Source organism: Haliotis cracherodii, unplaced genomic scaffold, assembly GCF_022045235.1.
Source record: "Haliotis cracherodii isolate W230 unplaced genomic scaffold, xgHalCrac1.p SCAF_1, whole genome shotgun sequence".
NCBI classification, from domain to species: domain Eukaryota; kingdom Metazoa; phylum Mollusca; class Gastropoda; order Lepetellida; family Haliotidae; genus Haliotis; species Haliotis cracherodii.
Genome location: NW_027266264.1, coordinates 26213916 through 26235502, shown reverse-complemented (window position 1 = coordinate 26235502; position 21587 = coordinate 26213916). Strand labels below are relative to the sequence as shown.

Below are 21587 nucleotides of genomic sequence, written 5' to 3'. Positions count from 1 at the left end.
TGAAATCCGAAAACTGGTAGTCTAGATAACGTATTTTGTGTACCCCTCTGACAGGTGGAAATTGGTACGGCTACAATGTCCGAAAGAACATTGTCATTTAGAAAGTGTTCTCGTGTAATACATGTTATATTTAGGATAACGCTTTCAATCAATTAAACTCCATTTCATCTCATCGTCATCTTAGTAAGATACAGATTTTGGCACTTGTTTGGGTTCAGTCCCATCCGGGATTCGAACCCACTCAGACACCGAGGCTTCCACAAAATGAAAGCCCGAAAACTGGTAGTCTAGATCACGCACTGTGTGTACCCCTCTGACAAGTGTACATTTGAGCGGCTCCCATGCCCGAAAACTATGATCACACAATGCAATTTAGAAAGTTGTCAAATTAACAAATGATATACTTCTCAGTAAAGTACAGATTCTGGTGCGTGTTTGGGCTGAGTCCCATCCGGGATTCGAACCCACACTGCCAGAGTGAGGCACCAAATCGCCAGCACACAAAGTCAGCGATCTAACCCAATAGTTGGTTATCCCTTACATTTGAACTCCTTCTAAAAGACATTGAGTGATCAAAGCTAATCTATTACAATAAATATCCTTGAACGATTCGCTTCCAAAGAATCGGTTTGAGTCGATTCCTATACGCTAAACTAACCGTCCAATCAAATAACAGTAATGAGCGAAAGAAATTCTGTGCAAAGTTAGTAATACGAGAAATGGGGATGATGACGTCACTTCCTAAACGAGAAGAATGGGTCCAGGATATGATTAATGTATATATAAAACATTAGGTAATCGAGGATGTTAAGCTGCCATAAAGCAAGTCATCTACTTACTATTTTAAGTTAATACTTACCATTATAAATCATGTTTATGTGTTTGTTTGTTCTTTAAAGATCAATCAGCAATATTCATGCATATATTCGGCGGTCTGTATAAAATCTTGTCTTGGTCAGACAATCCAGTGATATGACGTCATGAGCATATATATTCGCAATTGGGATACGATGACATGCGTCAACCAAGTCAGCAAGCCTGGCTACACCCAATCCCATTCGTCGCCTCTAACGACAAGTATCGCTTGCTGAAGATCTTGTTTTCTGACAGTACATAGACATTAACGATTGATAATATTGAGATTGGGTACAAATTTAATGTCTACCATTGCACTGACACCAAACGTTGCTGAAGACCAATTCTAACCCGGATCTCACTCACCAGACTCAACCAAGTCAGCGAGCCTGACCACCCGATCCCGTTAATAAATAAATAAGCAGAAGTAACGATTGTCTTAAAGGGAAAAGGGGCGGCTAACCTATTTCAGTGTCATTTGTCATTTGGTGTCATTTGGTTGTGACGTCATGGTAACGACGACGTCACAATGCTCTACAAAGCATTGTGATGCAGTTACATTCCGCCGATGTATCCCCTAGGAGATATCCCTTGATCTAACCAAAGCGACTCTCTTGTGGAAGTGACACTAGTTACTGCATCTAGACATAGACAGCAACATCATATGGACACAAATAAGAGAATGAATCTATCTTTAAAGGACTATGTGTAAGATACGACCATGGTGTGATATCTGTCACTACATCCTGCGCCTGAGGGGGTGTTTGGAAACGAACCCATCTCATCTTCGCTGACCCATACGTGTATTCGATTGTATCTGTGTCATCAGGCTATTCATTGTTGTCTTAAGCAACATGTAAATATCCCAGCCAGAGTAACATGCCTGACGTAAAGAGGAGAGCCATGACACGTACAAGCAATATGTCTTTGAGGACAATTCCCACTAAATCTTTATCAGGCTAAGAAAAGCAGAAGTTCGTGAAGTGATTGATTCTATGACGACAGTGACATCTGTCTATTGTTTTTCACTTTATTATTGATATTTGGGATAGTGCTATGTTCTCATCGCCTCGCGTAAAAGGCACAACATTGAGTCATGAAACGATTGTATCTGGAACCATCCCACAAGTCAAGGTGGCGGCAGTCGTGAACAAGCTGAACGTTGTAAAACGATTTTTTCTGAAGCCCCTACGTCGTGTTTATATTCAAAAGAAACAAATCGACGCCGTCGGCTGGACGTACGATGTTCTATATTGACGAACACGAAGAGGGTAAAAATATAAATGGTTTGACTTTGAAGTATTGAAACGTAAACATTCATGTGTGTGCTCTGAAGTTAAACTGACGTACTTATCTGATTGGCTGAGGGCGGCATGACCACTAGATGACCGCTACATGACCATGATAATGAACACTACATTTTTTCCCAGCAGGAAGTGAAGATGCTCAAATGCTGCCTACATTCAGCGACACGACTGACGAGAACCGTGGCGCATCTGCAGCTGTGAAAGTCATGGACGTCAAGTAAGATATTCTATTCTATAGCGATTCGCTGTGCAGAGTTGCGTCCCTTGGGCACGCCAGAAACCTATGATTGTGGGTTCGAATCCCGGTTCGCCCCGATTATGTTTCTAGGTTTGTCAGCACCATACCCGTGCTCGTGGGTTTCACCGAAGTGGTAAACGTCTGAGACCTGCATCACTTCGGGCTTTCCTCCCACATTAAGCTGACACGCCGCGATATAACTGGAATACTGTTAAAAGCGGCGTTAAACCCAACTCACTCACTCACTCTATTCTATATATTCTATATTCTTCCAATGTATGGGTTAACATAACTGTTTCAAAGTTACATGATCATAAGCAACATGGAAGAAGCAGTTCCACAAATAAAGGTTGTGTCATGACTGTGTGTGTCTTGCGCGCGAGACCGAGGCAGATGTGTGTGTGTGAGTGAGTGTTTGAGTTTGGTTTAACGCCGTTTTTAATTTAACAGTATTCAAGTTATATCACGGCGCATCAGCTTTAATGGTGAAACCAACGAGAGAGAGAGAGAGAGAGAGAGAGAGAGAGAGAGAGAGAGAGAGAGAGAGAGAGAGAGAGAGAGAGAGAGAGATGGTCACAAATAGCATTGTACTAGAGGGTAAATAGTATCCACTTGACGATGTTAATGATAAAGAGTGGCGTTACAGGTTTGTCGTTAGTCGGTATTATGTCAAGTATGTATTTGCTCGACAATAGTGGATTTGTAAGATAGAGCCTATTTCCACGTATCGTTCTTATGGGTGAATAGTCATGATTTAGGTGAGCTGCGCTCCGGAAGTATACAGTATGCACTCCAGTATGCACAGTATGCACTTCTGGTGTCCCCTGCCTTGCCAATCCTGTAATATTGCTAAAAGCGGCGTAAAGCCATACTCACTCACTCACTCCTATAAACATAAAAAATATTGAAGTCTATTCTTAAATAATCACCTCTGATTGAAACAGATGGTTTGATGGCCGCATCGCCACGGAATGTAGTACTTCAGTCTTTGTCAGTTGTTATTACGGTGAAACTTGTTGACTATTTACACATGTACAAATTTGTGACAAAAAACTGTGTCTGTGTCCGATTGCTGCCTGATTTCTGATTCTGAGGGACATTCTTACCGCAGTTTGATGCACCAGTGTAGGTTTCAAATATGCTTCAAAAGAAACACACGCCAAACGTAGTTTTCCATCTCCATCTCCAACTGCTGCACATCTCTATAGAGGAATGAACCCGCCAACCCCCATCCCCCAACCCCCCCTACCCCCCCCCATACACACACACACACCGACATTTCACTATTACTTATGTAAAGGACACACACGTTGCTGGTTTGCGTTTAAATTTGAATTCACAATTTTAATTGAAAGAAAGATTCTCGATACATATAACTGTGTACACGTCTTCGGCCTTCTTATACTCTGGTCATGTCAGGTGTATCTCGCCGTGATATTGCGGGAATATTGCTAATGCGGCGTAAAACCATAGTCACTCTTTAATTCTTAAAATCTGGCCCACCTTGAATCTTCAAAGATAAAGTTTCAGTAATATGCTTCTAAAATGTCACAGGATACGATCAGTTTCCTTACCTGTTGAGTATACATGCCTATGTTATTATCACGCCTACTGGAGATGGTCTTTTCCTTCAGAGGCAGCCTGTTCCTGATGCTGAGTGGACTGTACGGCATATTGCTGGTGGTGCTAGGATCAGTCATACCAATCACAGAGTCCTTTGTGACCACAACGCACATGTACGCATTTGAGGTTAGTATTTAACAGATCCGTGAAGATCCGGGTTAGAATACGTCTTCAGCAACCCAGGCTTGTCGTAAGAGACGACTAACGGGATCGGGTGGTCATACTCGCTGACTTGGTTGAATTGAGTGAGTGAGTGTGGCTTAACGCCGCTTTGAACAGTATATCAGTTATAGGCTTAATGTAGGAGGAACGACCAAAGTGACGAAATTAAGGTACAATGTGGTAGAAGTTTGCAAGAAGCCAAGGGTCATAATCTTGACGTATCTGGGATTCGAACCATCGGATCCCGGCGTGTTATTATGGCCAATAACTCATTTCATCGTGCTATTCTAAGTCTCAAACAACTGGATGAAACAATGTTAATATTCTTTTATTAACAGCAGCTTTCGAGAGTCATGAAATGTGAATATATCCTTTATCTCAGGGTTTTTACATCTACCTGTACGTGGTCAGCATCATCTTCCTCGTCTACGTCTACGCTTACTTGCTCCGGAGGAAGAAACTCAAGACGGAATTGCTGACGAAGACGCTGACACGATCAATTTCCATCACGAGAGGGTGGGCAAAGACCTCCACCAGGACAGATGACTCCTCGTCAACGAGAGGAAAGCGCAGGAGGCATATCTCTGTAGACGTATCCCCTCACACTGGCAGTTTCTACTTACGCCTTGGTGCCGTCGGTATGTAAATAAATAAATGTTGCATAATGGATATTTTTCGTTACTCTCTTTGACACATTACAAGAAAATATAAAACGTCAACACCAGAGGATAACGACGCTCTATTATCCGCCGAAAAGAATTACATGGAAAAATAAAAGGCAAAATATGAATGGATCATTGAAAATCTGTGATGACACCAGGGGTTCGCGAAAAGGGTAACCGTCTAGGACACACAATTTGCATGCGAAGTAAGAGTCTGTTTGTTGCTGGACGCCGCACAGCTGGACTCCTGCCATGCGACGACGCCCTGTAAACAACCCTGACAATCACGTGATGGACCAAAGCATCAAGTGACTCGATGGCGTATTTTCTGATTTTCTTTAAACGATATGTTAGTTTTGAATTACTTCTGCCGTTTAACAGTGCAGAGAACTCATGCAAATGGATATGAGTGAGTGAGTGAGTATGGTTTTACGCCGCTTTTAGCAATATTCCAGCAATATCACGGCGGGGGACACCAGAAATGGGCTTCACACATTGTACCCATGTCGGGAATCGAACCCGGGTCTTCGGCGTGACGAGCGAACAAATGGAAATGAAGCGAGAACTTTAGAACAGCTGTTTATGACTGAGCGAAATCTTCATGCAGGTGAGTCAGTCAGGTCTTATCAAAGACCCAACAAGCAGGGCTGTGGTGCTAACAAACCAATGATCATACGAGAGTCGAATTTGGTATTCGAACTCACGAGCAGCGGATCCTGGCACAATCAATGGACGTAACTCTGCTCATATATGTTTGGCCCGTTAGACCAATCAGCCACCCTAACGTAGATACAGCAGCTGGAAAGGAGTTATATTTGACAATTGCCTCAAGAAAACCTTTAATTTGGATGTGGACCGCAGTTCTTACAAAGGCGTCTGTGAGTGTGTGAAACGTTAAGCATTCGAGACAGTCAGTATATAATTGTACAGAAAACTACGGTTATAACGAACACAAAGGGACCGCTAATTTTAGTTCGTTATAACCGTATTCGTTATATGCATATATACAACAAATATACAGCAAATAACCGGGACCAAAAAAATAAGTTCGTTATATCTGTCAGTTCGTTATAAGCGTGTTCGTTAGAAACGTATTTTACCGTACGTGTTTCCCTGCAGGTTTCGGTATCGGCAGTATGATCCACAGTGGCCTTCACTTCGGGCAATACTTGGTGTATGAAGACGGTCTCGCACACTGTTCCAACATCATGAAGTCAGCAGAACCCTTTCTCCACCTCATCTTCACATTCACACAACTATACTTCATATTTCTCAATTCGAAGGTAAATCCTTGTGTGTTATGTACGTGAGTCATGTGTAACTGGGAGAAGGGTGGTGTGGGTGTAAATCCTTGTGTGTCATGTACGTGAGTCATGTGTAACTGGGGGAAGGGTGGTGTGGGTGTAAATCCTTGTGTGTCAAGTACGTGAGTCATGTGTAACTGGGAGAAGGGTGGTGTGGGTGTAAATCCTTGTGTGTCATGTACGTGAGTCATGTGTAACTGGGAGAAGGGTGGTTTGAGTGTAAATCCTTGTGTGTCAAGTACGTGAGTCATGTGTAACTGGGAGAAGGGTGGTGTGGGTGTAAATCCTTGTGTGTCATGTACGTGAGTCATGTGTAACTGGGAGAAGGTTGGTGTGGGTGTTAATACTTGTGTGTCATGTACGTGAGTCATGTGTAACTGGGAGAAGGGTGGTGTGGGTGTAAATCCTTGTGTGTCATGTACGTGAGTCATGTGTAACTGGGAGAAGGGTGGTGTGGGTGTAAATCCTTATGTGTCATGTACGTGAGTCATGTGTAACTGGGAGAAGGGTGGTGTGGGTGTTAATACTTGTGTGTCATGTACGTGAGTCATGTGTAACTGGGAGAAGGTTGGTGTGGGTGTTAATACTTGTGTGTCATGTACGTGAGTCATGTGTAACTGGGAGAAGGGTGGTGTGGGTGTTAATACTTGTGTGTCATGTACGTGAGTCATGTGTAACTGGGAGAAGGGTGGCGTTGGTGTAAATCCATGTGTGTCATGTACGTGAGTCATGTGTAACTGTGAGAAGGGTGGCGTGGGTGTAAATCCTTGTGTGTCATGTACGTGAGTCATGTGTAACTGGGGGAAGGGTGGTGTGGGTGTAAATCCTTGTGTGTCAAGTACGTGAGTCATGTGTAACTGGGAAAAGGGTGGTGTGGGTGTAAATCCTTGTGTGTCAAGTACGTGAGTCATGTGTAACTGGGAGAAGGGTGGTGTGGATGTAAAACCTTGTGTGTCATGTACGTGAGTCATGTGTAACTGGGAGAAGGGTGGTGTGGGTGTAAATCCTTGTGTGTCATGTACGTGAGTCATGTGTAACTGGGAGAAGGGTGGTGTGGATGTAAAACCTTGTGTGTCATGTACGTGAGTCATGTGTAACTGGGGGAAGGGTGGTGTGGATGTAAATCCTTGTGTGTCATGTACGTGAGTCATGTGTAACTGGGAGAAGGGTGGTGTGGGTGTAAATCCTTGTGTGTCATGTACGTGAGTCATGTGTAACTGGGGGAAGGGTGGTGTGGGTGTAAATCCTTGTGTGTCATGTACGTGAGTCATGTGTAACTGGGGGAAGGGTGGTGTGGATGTAAATCCTTGTGTGTCATGTACGTGAGTCATGTGTAACTGGGAGAAGGGTGGTGTGGGTGTAAATCCTTGTGTGTCATGTACGTGAGTCATGTGTAACTGGGGGAAGGGTGGTGTGGGTGTAAATCCTTGTGTGTCATGTACGTGAGTCATGTGTAACTGGGAGAAGGGTGGTGTGGATGTAAATCCTTGTGTGTCATGTACGTGAGTCATGTGTAACTGGGAAAAGGGTGGCGTGGGGGTAAATCCTTGTGTGTCATGTACGTGAGTCATGTGTAACTGGGAGAAGGTTGGTGTGGGTGTTAATACTTGTGTGTCATGTACGTGAGTCATGTGTAACTGGGAGAAGGGTGGTGTGGGTGTAAATCCTTATGTGTCATGTACGTGAGTCATGTGTAACTGGGAGAAGGTTGGTGTGGGTGTTAATACTTGTGTGTCATGTACGTGAGTCATGTGTAACTGGGAGAAGGGTGGTGTGGGTGTAAATCCTTGTGTGTCATGTACGTGAGTCATGTGTAACTGGGAGAAGGGTGGTGTGGGTGTAAATCCTTGTGTGTCATGTACGTGAGTCATGTGTAACTGGGGGAAGGGTGGCGTGGGTGTAAATCCTTGTGTGTCATGTACGTGAGTCATGTGTAACTGGGAGAAGGGTGGTGTGGGTGTTAATCCTCCTGTGTCATGTACGTGAGTCATGTGTAACTGGGAGAAGGGTGGTGTGGGTGTAAATCCTTGTGTGTCATGTACGTGAGTCATGTGTAACTGGGAGAAGGGTGGTATGGGTGTAAATCCTTGTGTGTCATGTACGTGAGTCATGTGTAACTGGGAGAAGGGTGGTGTGGATGTAAAACCTTGTGTGTCATGTACGTGAGTCATGTGTAACTGGGGGAAGGGTGGTGTGGGTGTTAATACTTGTGTGTCATGTACGTGAGTCATGTGTAACTGGGAGAAGGGTGGCGTGGGTGTTAATACTTGTGTGTCATGTACGTGAGTCATGTGTAACTGGGAGAAGGGTGGCGTGGGTGTTAATCCTTGTGTGTCATGTACGTGAGTCATGTGTAACTGGGAGAAGGGTGGCGTGGGTGTTAATCCTTGTGTGTCATGTACGTGAGTCATGTGTAACTGGGAGAAGGGTGGTGTGGGTGTTAATCCTTGTGTGTCATGTACGTGAGTCATGTGTAACTGGGAGAAGGGTGGTGTGGATGTAAATCCTTGTGTGTCATGTACGTGAGTCATGTGTAACTGGGAAAAGGGTGGCGTGGGGGTAAATCCTTGTGTGTCATGTACGTGAGTCATGTGTAACTGGGAGAAGGGTGGCGTGGGTGTTAATCCTTGTGTGTCATGTACGTGAGTCATGTGTAACTGGGGGAAAGGGTGGTGTGGGTGTAAATCCTTGTGTGTCAAGTACGTGAGTCATGTGTAACTGGGAGAAGGGTGGTGTGGGTGTAAATCCTTGTGTGTCAAGTACGTGAGTCATGTGTAACTGGGAGAAGGGTGGCGTGGGTGTAATGCCTTGTGTGTCATGTACGTGAGTCATGTGTAACTGGGAGAAGGGTGGTGTGGGTGTTAATCCTTGTGTGTCATGTACGTGAGTCATGTGTAACTGGGAGAAGGGTGGTGTGGGTGTAAATCCTTGTGTGTCATGTACGTGAGTCATGTGTAACTGGGAGAAGGGTGGTGTGGATGTAAAACCTTGTGTGTCATGTACGTGAGTCATGTGTAACTGGGAGAAGGGTGGTGTGGATGTAAAACCTTGTGTGTCATGTACGTGAGTCATGTGTAACTGGGAGAAGGGTGGTGTGGATGTAAATCTTTGTGTGTCTTGTTCCGTCTTCCGGAAACCTTCCGGAAACCTTCCGGATACCTTCCCATTTTGGATCCGGCCCGGATACCTTCCGGAAACCTTCCAAAAAAAATGTCAAAATTTGGGGGGTGCATTTTGTTCACTTAAGTGTGAAACACATAAAAAATTAACTTGAAAATACCAAGCAATTTGAAGGTTGTTGAAGGCATCTGGAAGGTTTCCGGAAGGTTTCCGGAAGGTATCCGGATGCAAATTTTCTTCATGACTTGCTTCTGGTAAATAATGTTAGCCTGTGCATTACAGGTACCTGTTGTAATATTCTGTGTTATTTTAATGGTAAATATCCTCCTAAAACATTTTTGGAGAAGAAAATTGTTCAATTTCATATTTTGTCCTTTTCGGATGTTAATGGTATTTAATGAACAAACATCAGTTCTTGTATAATGATATCCTTAAATTTCATGTCCAGACTTCCAGTTTGTACTGAGAAAAAGAAAAAGTCATTGACAATGTGCTCACTTGGGCCTTTGGTCCTAGTGAGATGATAATAAGACTATTTGTAACGGTACATGTACTTGTTATATCCAAAATACTAACTTCATTGACATTTGCCTCACCCTAGTTTTATGGTACTACAGTAAGCTCTTCCTCAGTTACTGTGAATTATTTTATTAAAAGGGATTGACAGTTAATTTGACACTGGAGTTGTAACCACTGCACATATATGTGTATTCAAATAATATAACAACGATGTGCTTAATACTTCACAAATATCTCCAGAAATAGGCATTTTAGTTATAATTGCAGAAATACTTTATGAATGACCCCTTCACTGTTTCCTTGATCTTACACTTCAACCCCTCATGAGTTATCACTTCTGAGTGTGAATTTGACCTTCAATATCAGTGATAAATATTTCAAAAACATTTCAAAGAGCTAAACCAAATATGCAGTCCTTTGGTAGAATTCAACATATCATTGACCAAAATATGGAAGTAATGTAACCAGTATATGTATAAGAGTTACTAAGACTTCTGTAGAAAAGGCAATTTAAGGGAAAATGTAGTATATATAGATCACACACGACCTTTTTCCAACTTCGACCCCTGCCCAAAGGAAGAGTTAGACCACAAACAAACTTTTTGTCTGGTTGTGACTTTAACCTTAGACATAACAGATCAATGTGTCATCAGACATTTTCAGAGCAAAGGAAACATGTGTTATTTATCTTGAGATGCCCAAGCAATGCATGGTTTCATAAGATAAGTGTGGCTATTAAACTGAGGCCAAATCATGAAACATCCCCATTTACACAGCTGGCAAATGAAACATAAGCAACAATCAAATTATCAATTTCTTTTATTCATATGCCTATAGTATATCGCACATTGAACAGTGTTCACATGATGGTTCCTGATGCAGTATGCAATTTCATCCTATTCTTCAATACTCATAACAGAGTGTGATAACTGTTCGCTTGACAGTACCTACGGATTATGTTCACCAGTTCAGATGACTTACTTTCCCTCAATCCTCCTTTTCTTTCTATATTGCCATGGATGAACAGGAACCAGGATGAGGGGATACCAGTTAGACTCTATCTCTGCTGCATTGTGTTAGTAGAATTGTGAACTTTCCATTTGGTGTTTGGGTCCACATTTAAAGACAATAAGTCCCATTTATCATTCCTTTCAAGTGTTTACAAGAATTTCCTGAATGTCCTGGAAGAATTCCACTCCAGCTTGGCATTGGTTGGTCTTCTCACATTAGCCAGACCAGCCTTTGTGTGTCCCAGTACCATTTGGCATACTATTTCTCGGTCGGCCTCCATTGAAATAACAGGACCCTCATCGTCGCTGTCTGCAAATCACCTCTGATATCTGAAGGGGTGCAGCCTCTGTTTAGGACTCCCTTGTCTGGTCCTTCCAGACTGTCAACCTGGAGTACTCATCCAGGGATCTCAAGCAGGACTTCAGTTTCTGCAGCATTATGTAAAAAGATTTTAGCAATCAAAAAGAATTGTTGCCACATGTACTTACAGATAGAAGGCAGCAAAATCACTTAAGTTGTCATATGTGAGTCTATATGCTAAACATTTAAGATAATCACATCTCAAATCTCAACCAGACAAACCAGTGACTAATGTTATGAACTCGGTCCAGACAAACCGATGATAACTATTATGGACAATATCCCACATCACTGTGGTATGATTACATGTGATCAATGAGCCTACTCAATCACAACCTTATCTATTAATTAGGCTTGGAATGCTGGGAATCTTTTTAAGAGATGTCATTTAGTGATTGTTTCAACTCATCAACATGGAAAAATATATATTCACAATCCTTGTCACATAGCCAAACTATTGCTGGATGCAGTGTTAAATAAATGATTTGGCTTTAACACTGCTTTGAACAGTATTCCAGATATATCACCGCATGTTAGTTTGATGTGGGAAGAAAGTCCTAAGTGATGCAGGTCTTTGATGAATCCCACGAGTATGTGTATAATGCTGACAAACCTAGCAACATAATCGGGGAGAACCAGGATTTGAACCCATGACTATAGGTTTCTGCTAAGCCCAAGAGATGCAACTCTGCACAGAAAATTGTAGTGCCTTAGATAATAGGACATCCGTGCCTACAGCGATAAGGAACAAACTGAAGACATATTTGCAAAATAACCATATGAACCAAACAGAATAATTTCAAAATATTTACCACTCACTGTTGCTCTTCTATGGTCTTTCTTTGCATTGATGCTGCACGGATGACTGTCTCTTTTATTCATCCGGACATTCTACAAACATAAGTAGCATTCACATCACAGAAATGTCCAAACTGTACATGTTGTACATTTGATTCAAATGAAAAGACCCCGGTTGTGATTCCGACTTAGAACTACCCTAATCATAATAATTCATGTCAAACATTCAGAGATGACATTTATCCCCATATTTAACAAATGTTAAAACAATATTTTGACAACAAAGTCAGGGTCATTCAACACATACATTACATAGGAAATAACTTGTTCGACAATGCAGAGAGATCCTCACCATGTTGAATATCATTCCATGAATTATTGCCACATTTTCTTGAAATGCAGATTAATGCAATGCAGTATTTACTTTTATTTCTAGGCTATTTGTTTGGCTTTTCCATGGCACTGTTTTGACAGAGATCTAACCTTGATATGACACTTTGTTCAGAAATGATATAAATAAGAGAATACTTTATTATTCCCGAGAAAATTTGGGTTACATTGTAATAGCACAGAGAAACAAGTATAGGATTCATGATTTAAGTTAAATACACTCGACCCGTGAAGATTCCGGGGTAGACTAGGTCTTCAGCAACCCATGCTTGCCGTAAAAGGCCATTGTGCTTGTCGTAAAAGGTGACTAACGGGATCGGGTGGTCAGACTCTGACTTGGTTGATGCATGTCATTGATCTAAATTCCGTGGCTCGATGCTCATGATATGAATCACTGGGTTGTCTGATCCAGATTCGATTATTTACAGACCGCCATCATACAGCTGAGTGCGGCGTTAAACAACAAACCAACCTAAATACACTCATACATACACACACAAACACAACATCCAAACACCAGGGTTAGAAATTGGCACTAGTCATTTTGACATTTTAAAGGTTTTGCTATATGCTATCATTTTAGGACTAGTGGACTGAAAGTGTTAGTTTCTACCGCTGCAAACACTAATCAACTAATGAATTGAGTGGTCAGACTAGGTTGTCATCATACTCTGAGGGCATGGATCTTTGCTGAAAATAACAATCACTAGATTGCCTGGTCCATGTTCAATTATTTACAGGCTGTCATCACAGAGCTGGACTATTGTGAGTGTGATGTTTCACATTACATTGAAATATACCATGATGAATACATGTAGTTTGTATTTATCACAAACAAAAATACTCACTCAATACTTGGTATCCTCCCTGAGGATGTCTGTGAACCTCCCCACAAACCCTGAACATGCTGAAACAGAAAACAACTAACTTGTCTTTATCCTTTCAATGTTTCAGTGTGAATTTGTTAAAGATTGATAATCTGTCATTATTCATTGTAATCCATATCTCACTTTCAGGTGGTTCAGGTGGCAACACATGATTGGAATTGAATGCCACGTTTTGTTTGACATGCACTTTGCCAGATTTATACCCTTGGTAACTAACCCTCATCATCAAATCCCAGCGTTATGTTGAGAATAAGGACACGACCCTTAAAAGTCCTGCAACTGTAGCTCTTATGCAAGCCCAAATAGAAATACCATGTCACAACAAACACTTGATCATAATAATAACAAAGGGTTTCCGAAAACAACAAAACTAAAAGGCCCTTGACGTTTACAGTAGTAACATGGAGATCAGGAAAATATCTAAATCAATCCATTCCATAAGATCTCTGTATAGAAATCATGGAACATTATGTCTCGAAGCCCTGCTACATACCTGGCATCTGCAAGCTGCTCTTCCTTCCTTCGGCTGTCAATCGAGTTTTCGAAATACTTGACGTCCTCGTTGTGGATGGCTCAGGTGGATTTCGACCGGGATTTCCGAGTTACGGGTGATTGAGAACAATGTATCCATACACGAGGTAAGCATATCGCAATCAAGCATCACGGTGTACATCGAGTACACGAGGTTTGAGTGTTTGTTTACAATTGTGTTCCAAAATGGCGCCCTCGGCCATACAGGGAATTATGGGTAGACTTGCTTGTCCCGGAATAACACGAGTTGGTCACGAATGACGAGCGGTCATTTCTGCAGCAGTTACGGAAAGAGACGAGGTTGGCCGATTACAGTTCATACAGGCCATATTGGGAGCCGCGGGGATTTCGACAGTGTGTATTAGGAAGTATACCTATGTGGTGTATGGAATATGCGTTTGCCTACCATGCCAGGCAGTGTGACAAGGGATATCCCAGCGGATGTAATATTCCTACAGCAGAAATGTTTCACAACCTCGATTGCAGGGAGCTGAAGATGTGACATATTCAGACAGAGACCATAATACATAGACTGTTATATGGTCTCTGATTCAGGTAAGGAATATGTTAATCATATTGATCACGTATTAAAGTTATTTATCTTCTGTAAGCCACTTATTCTGTGTTATATATGTTAGTAAATGTGTGATTTAATTTTTGTAGGATAAGCAATCTACCTAATTTATGTTAATCCTTGCTAATGTATATGATGTAGAAATATGTTTGCTTACTTGTATTCCTTTATCTAGATACTCTATAGTGACTCATTTTTTAGTTCATACCGTACCGACTAAACTTACTTTTGCAGGTGTGAATAATCAAGAACAAATTAAATGACAGGAGTTTTGCAACAGTGAACATAGTGAAGTGGAAGATAAGACATTTGAAAGGTATGGATATTTTCACTTGAACTTGTTGAAGAATACCGTGATAACAACTTTATCATGTTGGGAATTTTGGCGGTGGGGTAGCATAGTGGTTGAAGTGCTGAAGACCAAGGTTCGATTCTTGTCATGGGTACAATGTGTGAAGTCTATGTCAGGTGTCCCTTGCTGTGGTATTGCTAAAAACAGCGTAAAACCATACCCACTCATTTGGGGATTCCGGGTTGGAATTGGTCCCCATCAACCTATGCTAGTTGTAAGAGAGGGTAAAACTATAAAGGGAAATAGTACCTCGCCTACTATTGCCTGGTGAAAACAGCACCTTGTTATTTTTTTTTACCTTGTGTCTGAATATGCCCGAATACATGAAATTAAACTTGCATGGTCACTTGTAAACACAAATAACTGAGAAATTTTCAAAAAGGTTTACATTAAAAACTAGCATCTACTTGCCGACTCTGATTTGGAGATGCAACTAAACTTATTGTGAAAATATAATATGCTTTGATTTCTTTGAAGTAAAATAAATGCAATTAAACTTGCAAACACAAATAATTGTTAAATGTTAGTCACCTAAAAATAGTTTACATTAGAAATTAGCCTCTGCTCAAATTTACTCATGATTCTGATTGGGAGGTGCAACTAAACTTATCATTGAAAGATCACATGCTTTGAAGTTTTAAGTAGCTTTACTCAGATTAGCTCAATGTCAAGCTGAACCTGAGTCTGGCGAAAATGTCAAGAAACTGGACAGCAGGTATACTATATATGTCATATTTATTTTAGTAAGTAGGAAATAAATAGTAATTTTATAGAAATTTCATTTATATATATTTCGGCCAGGAATCAACATGTCTCTCCAGATAACAGACAACAATTAGTAGCCCTTTTTGCCAAATCAAGGTGCTGTTTTCGTTGGAGAAATCAGTGACATTTTGCTGAGGTGCCGTTTTAGCCTCACCCATAAGAGATAACCTAATAGATCAGGTGATCAGGCTCAGTGACCTGGTTCATGGCATCTGACAGTGACCATCTAACAGTGTGGATTGATGTTCACAATATCAATCACTGGATTGTCTAGAATTTTGGGCCTACCTTTAGAATACAGTACCTTTTCAAACAGGTCACAGTACCCTGTGATGTAATTCGTAGTATTCTGTTGCCTGACACCCTGGCAAAACAATGCCTTGTGATGTCAGGGGTCATTGGATGTGCATATATATGCTCTTTTCAGTGGTCTATCGTCTTCACACGCTATGTTGTTGCATGAGTTTAAATTATTTGTTTACTAAATATTGTTTTAAACATTTATATGTGAACTGGATGGGTAAACAAGCAAAAACTTATTTAAATACCGCTCCAGAATTAGAATACAATATGATATGACAAAAGTACAGTCAAGGAATACAATTATATACATGTTCTAATTATAGAAACTACGTTGTCGGCGCTGTCAGGTCGCATTTTTAGTAGTAATAGTGTACTGCAATATACGGCAAGGAATAGTATTATAAATTTAAGATGCTATGTACAATCACAAAACCTATTGGATAGCTGAATGTAGTCTTCTACTGATTTAAGAATTTCTAAGTTTATTTTTGACGTCCTTTCAGGATTACCTAATAGAATTGAATTTAGATCATATCCCTTAACATAATAGTACATATTCTGTCTTAAATCATTGTAATTTGGACATATGAAAAAGAAGTGAAGTGCATCTTCAGTGTGATGGCCACAGCTACATGCAGGATTATCTTATAAATATTGCCTGCGGATGCACATTTTATAACAAGTGCTTGTTTATTTTCTATATACTTTTATTTCATTTTTTTACTTATTACAGTGGTTAAAATGATTATAAATATAAATTGAAACTAATAATGTGCAATAAGCGGGTTATAGCTGAACCGACACCTTAGCAAAACAGCACTGACTGGCGAAATACTCGCCGAAAGCGAAAACGGCGATTATTACTTGACGAAAATGACACCTTATTTTTTTTTTTACCTTGGTAAAATAAATGAATTTAAACTAGGAATGATAACTTGCAAAGACCAATAATTGTGAAATGTTAAAACAGGTTTACAATAGAAATTAGCCTCTACTCCAACTTATCTGATACCCGACTCAATTTATTGTGATAACATGCTTTGAAGTAAAATATATGGAATTAAACACACATCGTCTCATACAAACACAAATGCATGTAGTTGTTAAACGTTGAAACAAGTTTACCTTCGAAATTATTCCCCTACTCCAATTTACTCACCGACTGTTGTGAATGTATTTTTCACTTTAAAGTTTAAAGTACTCAATGTCAAGCTGAAACTGTATTTAAGAATCCTAACATGGTGCAATTTTTCACAATGTCCTTTCGATGTGTCATTTGAACATGTTGAAAGGTTTTACAAGGGATATTTGTAACCCAATACTTTCCGTAACGGGCGACAATGCTCGTCTAAAGAGTTGACTAACGCCATCAGGTTGCGATCAGGCTCGGTGACTTGGTTGATGCATGTCATTGATCCCAATTGTGTGGGTCGATGCTCATGATGTCAATCACTGGACTGTCTGGTCCAGACTTGATTATTTACATATAGCCGGAATATTGCTTGAGTGCGGCATAAAACAACAAACCAAATCATAAGTGTGGGATGAATGATTTGAAATTAGCAAGTTTAATGTGACCTTCAATCACTACAACCTGATCTGAGTCTTGAAAAGATATGACTTTGATTCAGTGAAAATTTGCATCATGATAGTTTCAACTGTAGATACAGTTAATCTGTTTGTTGTACAGTTTCTGTATATCAATATATATGTTGTTCAAATAAGCTTTGCCTCTTCACCAACCCTATTCCTCTTTTGGAATAAATAGTGTCTAATAATTCAAACACCATCACCATCATCCTAGTGAACACAACAAAGAAATGCACATCAAAAACGTCATTATTATTATTTCTGATCTCTGATAAATTAGAAAAAAACTGTTATCCAGCAAGATACATTTCCTTGGTCCCAAGAAGCATGGTACATAGTAAACTGACTCGATAAGTTGAATAACATTTGTAAAGGCACAACTGACTAAGCCGTCACTACTCAATTAAGTAATTAACAGACAATTGCAAGTACTAATACCCACCCGACACTAATTGCCCTGTTAATCCCTAGTCCACAATGATTTGACATTGAGTTCATTTTGCTAATTAGCTGTTTTTAGAGTAGCAAGGTAATAAACATCAAAGGTGGGGCAGGCTTTGATCATGTGTTCTGTAGAAGAGATGATGTCACTTGTTTTATGTTTATTTAGGATTAGCTACATCCCTTGATGCTACCAAGGCAGCCCTTGAGATTATCAGACAGTTTGGCTAGACACAAACTGATGTCTCCCTTGTAGCACACTATGTGTCAGACACAGACTTTGACCACTCTGTGCAGATGCATATCAATGCATAAAGAACATTGGGTAGATGATTCAACAATGCCACACAAGTCAAAGTTGGGTTTCACTGTATTTAGAAACAGACGATGGATCCAAAACTTTATAACAGTAATTATGATTAATTTAAACTTTGCCAGGCCAATATTTTGGCAGATTTGCATGTTATAGTTAATCTTTATTTAGTTAATTTTCAAAAATGAATGATAAAATATGATAATGAGTCATGAATATTTGAATTCAGATCAGAACAAACAGGGAGGGTCACCCTAAAATGTGAGAGTCTCTAGGGGAGACTTTTGACAAAATGGACAATAAAATATAAAGTGCTTTGCATTTTCTTTCAGGGAGGGTTGTGTCAAAAATGAATGAGAACATACCGGTAATACATGACCGGCCCCTTTAATGTAATATACATAGTTTTTAGTTGATGGTTCAGGTTGTACTTTTCAGTTGAATTTCTTATCACTGTCTATGATGGACTACCAATTAACGGTAGATATTTAATATCCATAATAACTTAGATAAATGCTTCTACAGTCTCATCCTAATTTGTCAAAATTTGAATTTCAATATAGCTTCCATTAATGAATTAATGAATTTGGTGAGAATATCTATTGTCTGAATTCCTAATATACTTTCTTTTGTATTTGGTGTGCAAGGGTAGCCTAGTGGGTGAAACAGTCTCTGAAACCCGGGTTCAATTCACCACATGGGTACAATGTGTGAAGCCCATAGCTGGAATATTGCTAACAAGCTGCATGAAACTATACCAACTCACTCGCTCATTATGTTGTATTTTGAGATCACTTACATGACATGTGTTTTGATAATTATGAATAGTTGCATTTATGTATTTATGTATAAGAACCTATGTAACTTAGTTTTTCATAGTCTTGTTTACCCTTCCTTACATTTTGATGTAATGCAAACACTCAACCAAAATTCAGGTGAACCTTGTGGTATTGTTTTAGAAGACCGGATACATTTTTGTATTTTCTGAACACTTTACTGTTTGCAATGGCTTATTTACATGTTCAAAGATTGGTTAAATATCAGTTGCAAGATAAATTGTCAATACCTCACTGTTTGAGAAAACAACTTTAAACATTTGTAAATATGTGTGTGTTTCATAACTTTTGACTAACAAGTTTCTAAAGATGTTATGAAATGTTTCAGGTACCTGGATTTCACAATCTCACACCAGCTACATTTAAGAAGATCTTGCTCACACAATTCAGACAAGGGACTCGCCGGAAGATGAACAGTACTCCTGATAACAACCAACAGATTCACCTCAGAAAGTGATGATTCTGAATGAATAATGCCACATCAGTGTGACTGTAGGTGGTTTTATTATGACACTAATGAAGTCTGAATGAATTTATGCCAAAGCACTGTGACTATGTCCAGGTTGTGTACACCGATGCTGACCATACAAATCTGAATGACTTTTGTGGTTTACTGCAGAAACATAATTGACTTTAGATATTTTTCTTCAATAAAATTCTTCTGAGATTTGACTAATTTGTTTATTTAGAAAATGGCATTGAAGCGTCTGTTCTGTAAGGCCTTGCAAACACCACTGGTTACTTTATGCTAGTTCCTCTTCTTGCTTGATCAACTTTCAATTTGTGATATGTACCTATGAAATGCCATATAATCAATAAATAATATTTTTTTCCAAAAACATGATTTGTTTTGCTTCATTAGCATAAAGATATATAATACTGATCAGCCATAACATAGGTGCTGAACAAATATGAAATGTACTAATGCCCTGAATGTTTTCCTACTATAAATACTTAACAAAAGTTGTAGTTCCACCTTAGTAGACAAATGACATTGATATTTTTTCTGTACTTTATTTAGGTGTTTTCTATGGATGCCATTAGTCTTATGCACCAATTTGGGACAATTGTATTCTGTTTTATATTCCCATGAAACTACACTGTCCCGATATAACAAGTACTGATACCGTTCCAAACTAATCTGTTAATCTCACCAGGGCCAAATGCCAAAGCACATAGCCAATGACTTTCCATTTTTTTGTGAGTGAGAATGCTGTTTTGCCACTTTTAGCAATATTGCAACAATATCATGGTGGCGGACACCAGCAAAAAGCTTCACACATTGGACCCATGTCGCAAAACAACTTGTGAACAATGCATGCCCACATATCTCAGTTTGAGGAGGATATTTACCATTAAAATAACACAGAATATTACAACAGGTACCTGTAACTTTTTCTTTTTCTCAGTACAAACTGGAAGTCTGGACATGAAATTTAAGGATATCATTATACAAGAACTGATGTTTGTTCATTAAATACCATTAACATCCGAAAAGGACAAAATATGAAATTGAACAATTTTCTTCTCCAAAAATGTTTTAGGAGGATATTTACCATTAAAATAACACAGAATATTACAACAGGTACCTGTAATGCACAGGCTAACATTATTTACCAGAAGCAAGTCATGAAGAAAATTTGCATCCGGATACCTTCCGGATACCTTCCGGATACCTTCCGGAAACCTTCCAGATGCCTTCAACAACCTTCAAATTGGTTGGTATTTTCAAGTTAATTTTTTTATGTGTTTCACACTTAAGTGAACAAAATGCACCCCCCAAATTTTGACATTTTTTTTGGAAGGTTTCCGGAAGGTTTCCGGAAGGTATCCGGGCCGGATCCAAAATGGGAAGGTATCCAGAAGGTTTCCGGAAGGTTTCCGGAAGACGGAAACCTACACTTTTTTTGCTGTGTTGCTAAGTTAGTGATATGATAGATGAAAATTGTAAAGTCATTTTATTTTGTTTTGTTTGGAAATTAATCCACTAATACATTGTTTCAGATGTGCATCCATCGTTACAAGATCATTGCAAGGTTTGGGCTGATGCACATGTGTGCTGCAAATATATGTGTCTGGTTTAGGAGTATCGTCGTTGAGACGTTGCACACGATACACATGCACCATCGTGGTCAACATAACGAGAGTCATCACCATGACTACCACGCCGACCACACAGTAAGCTATGGTACAGACGGCCATGACAATGAGTCTCTGTGGGATGAGGCCAACGCAACACTTATACACGGACGGGCGCTTCAAGGTATCGTTACTTGTCTTATGGGAGTCTATACGTATGCAATTTCTTTTATAACTTATAAGTGTTGTGTAATGGCGATAGTGTCATGATAATACAGTTAAAGTGGAGAAACGTTTCCGTGCAAATAGTGCGGAAGCCACGGAATAATTGTTAAATGCACATAGGGCGCAATGGTATGTCGATATGGGCGTAATAGTGTCGAGATAGTGTTACGATACTGACGCAATTGCATCACAATACCAATACCAATTGTGCCGCAATACAGGCCTGAGGTCGATTGCAAAGATGATTCGGAACATATTGTTATGGAGGAGTATCGCGATATTACCGCGACATTACTGGGCGAAGTGTATCTTTTCAAAGCTTAATTCGTCTGTAGAAAGGAC

At 39.9% G+C, this 21587-nt stretch overlaps 1 protein-coding gene and 2 long non-coding RNA genes across 3 annotated transcripts in view; 2 read left to right on the top strand and 1 right to left on the bottom strand.

Annotated features, from left to right (window-relative positions):
• LOC139454988 (proton channel OtopLc-like) overlaps positions 1 to 21587 on the top strand; it is a 43114-nt gene that overhangs the window by 5741 nt on the left and 15786 nt on the right. Inside the window, exons 4-8 of the mRNA XM_071236580.1 lie at positions 2289 to 2379; positions 4035 to 4149; positions 4568 to 4823; positions 5967 to 6130; positions 20946 to 21216. Of these exons, the coding sequence (XP_071092681.1) occupies positions 2289 to 2379; positions 4035 to 4149; positions 4568 to 4823; positions 5967 to 6130; positions 20946 to 21216 (897 nt within the window). The remainder of the gene's footprint in view (positions 1 to 2288; positions 2380 to 4034; positions 4150 to 4567; positions 4824 to 5966; positions 6131 to 20945; positions 21217 to 21587) is intronic.
• Positions 10626 to 13989, bottom strand: LOC139462453 (uncharacterized). Its single transcript, XR_011653030.1, has 4 exons — positions 13730 to 13989; positions 13198 to 13256; positions 11974 to 12052; positions 10626 to 11229 (listed from the first exon to the last, which is right to left on the bottom strand). It is a non-coding gene; the product is annotated as an uncharacterized lncRNA (long non-coding RNA).
• Positions 13867 to 19733, top strand: LOC139462449 (uncharacterized). Its single transcript, XR_011653029.1, has 3 exons — positions 13867 to 14322; positions 14576 to 14657; positions 19270 to 19733. It is a non-coding gene; the product is annotated as an uncharacterized lncRNA (long non-coding RNA).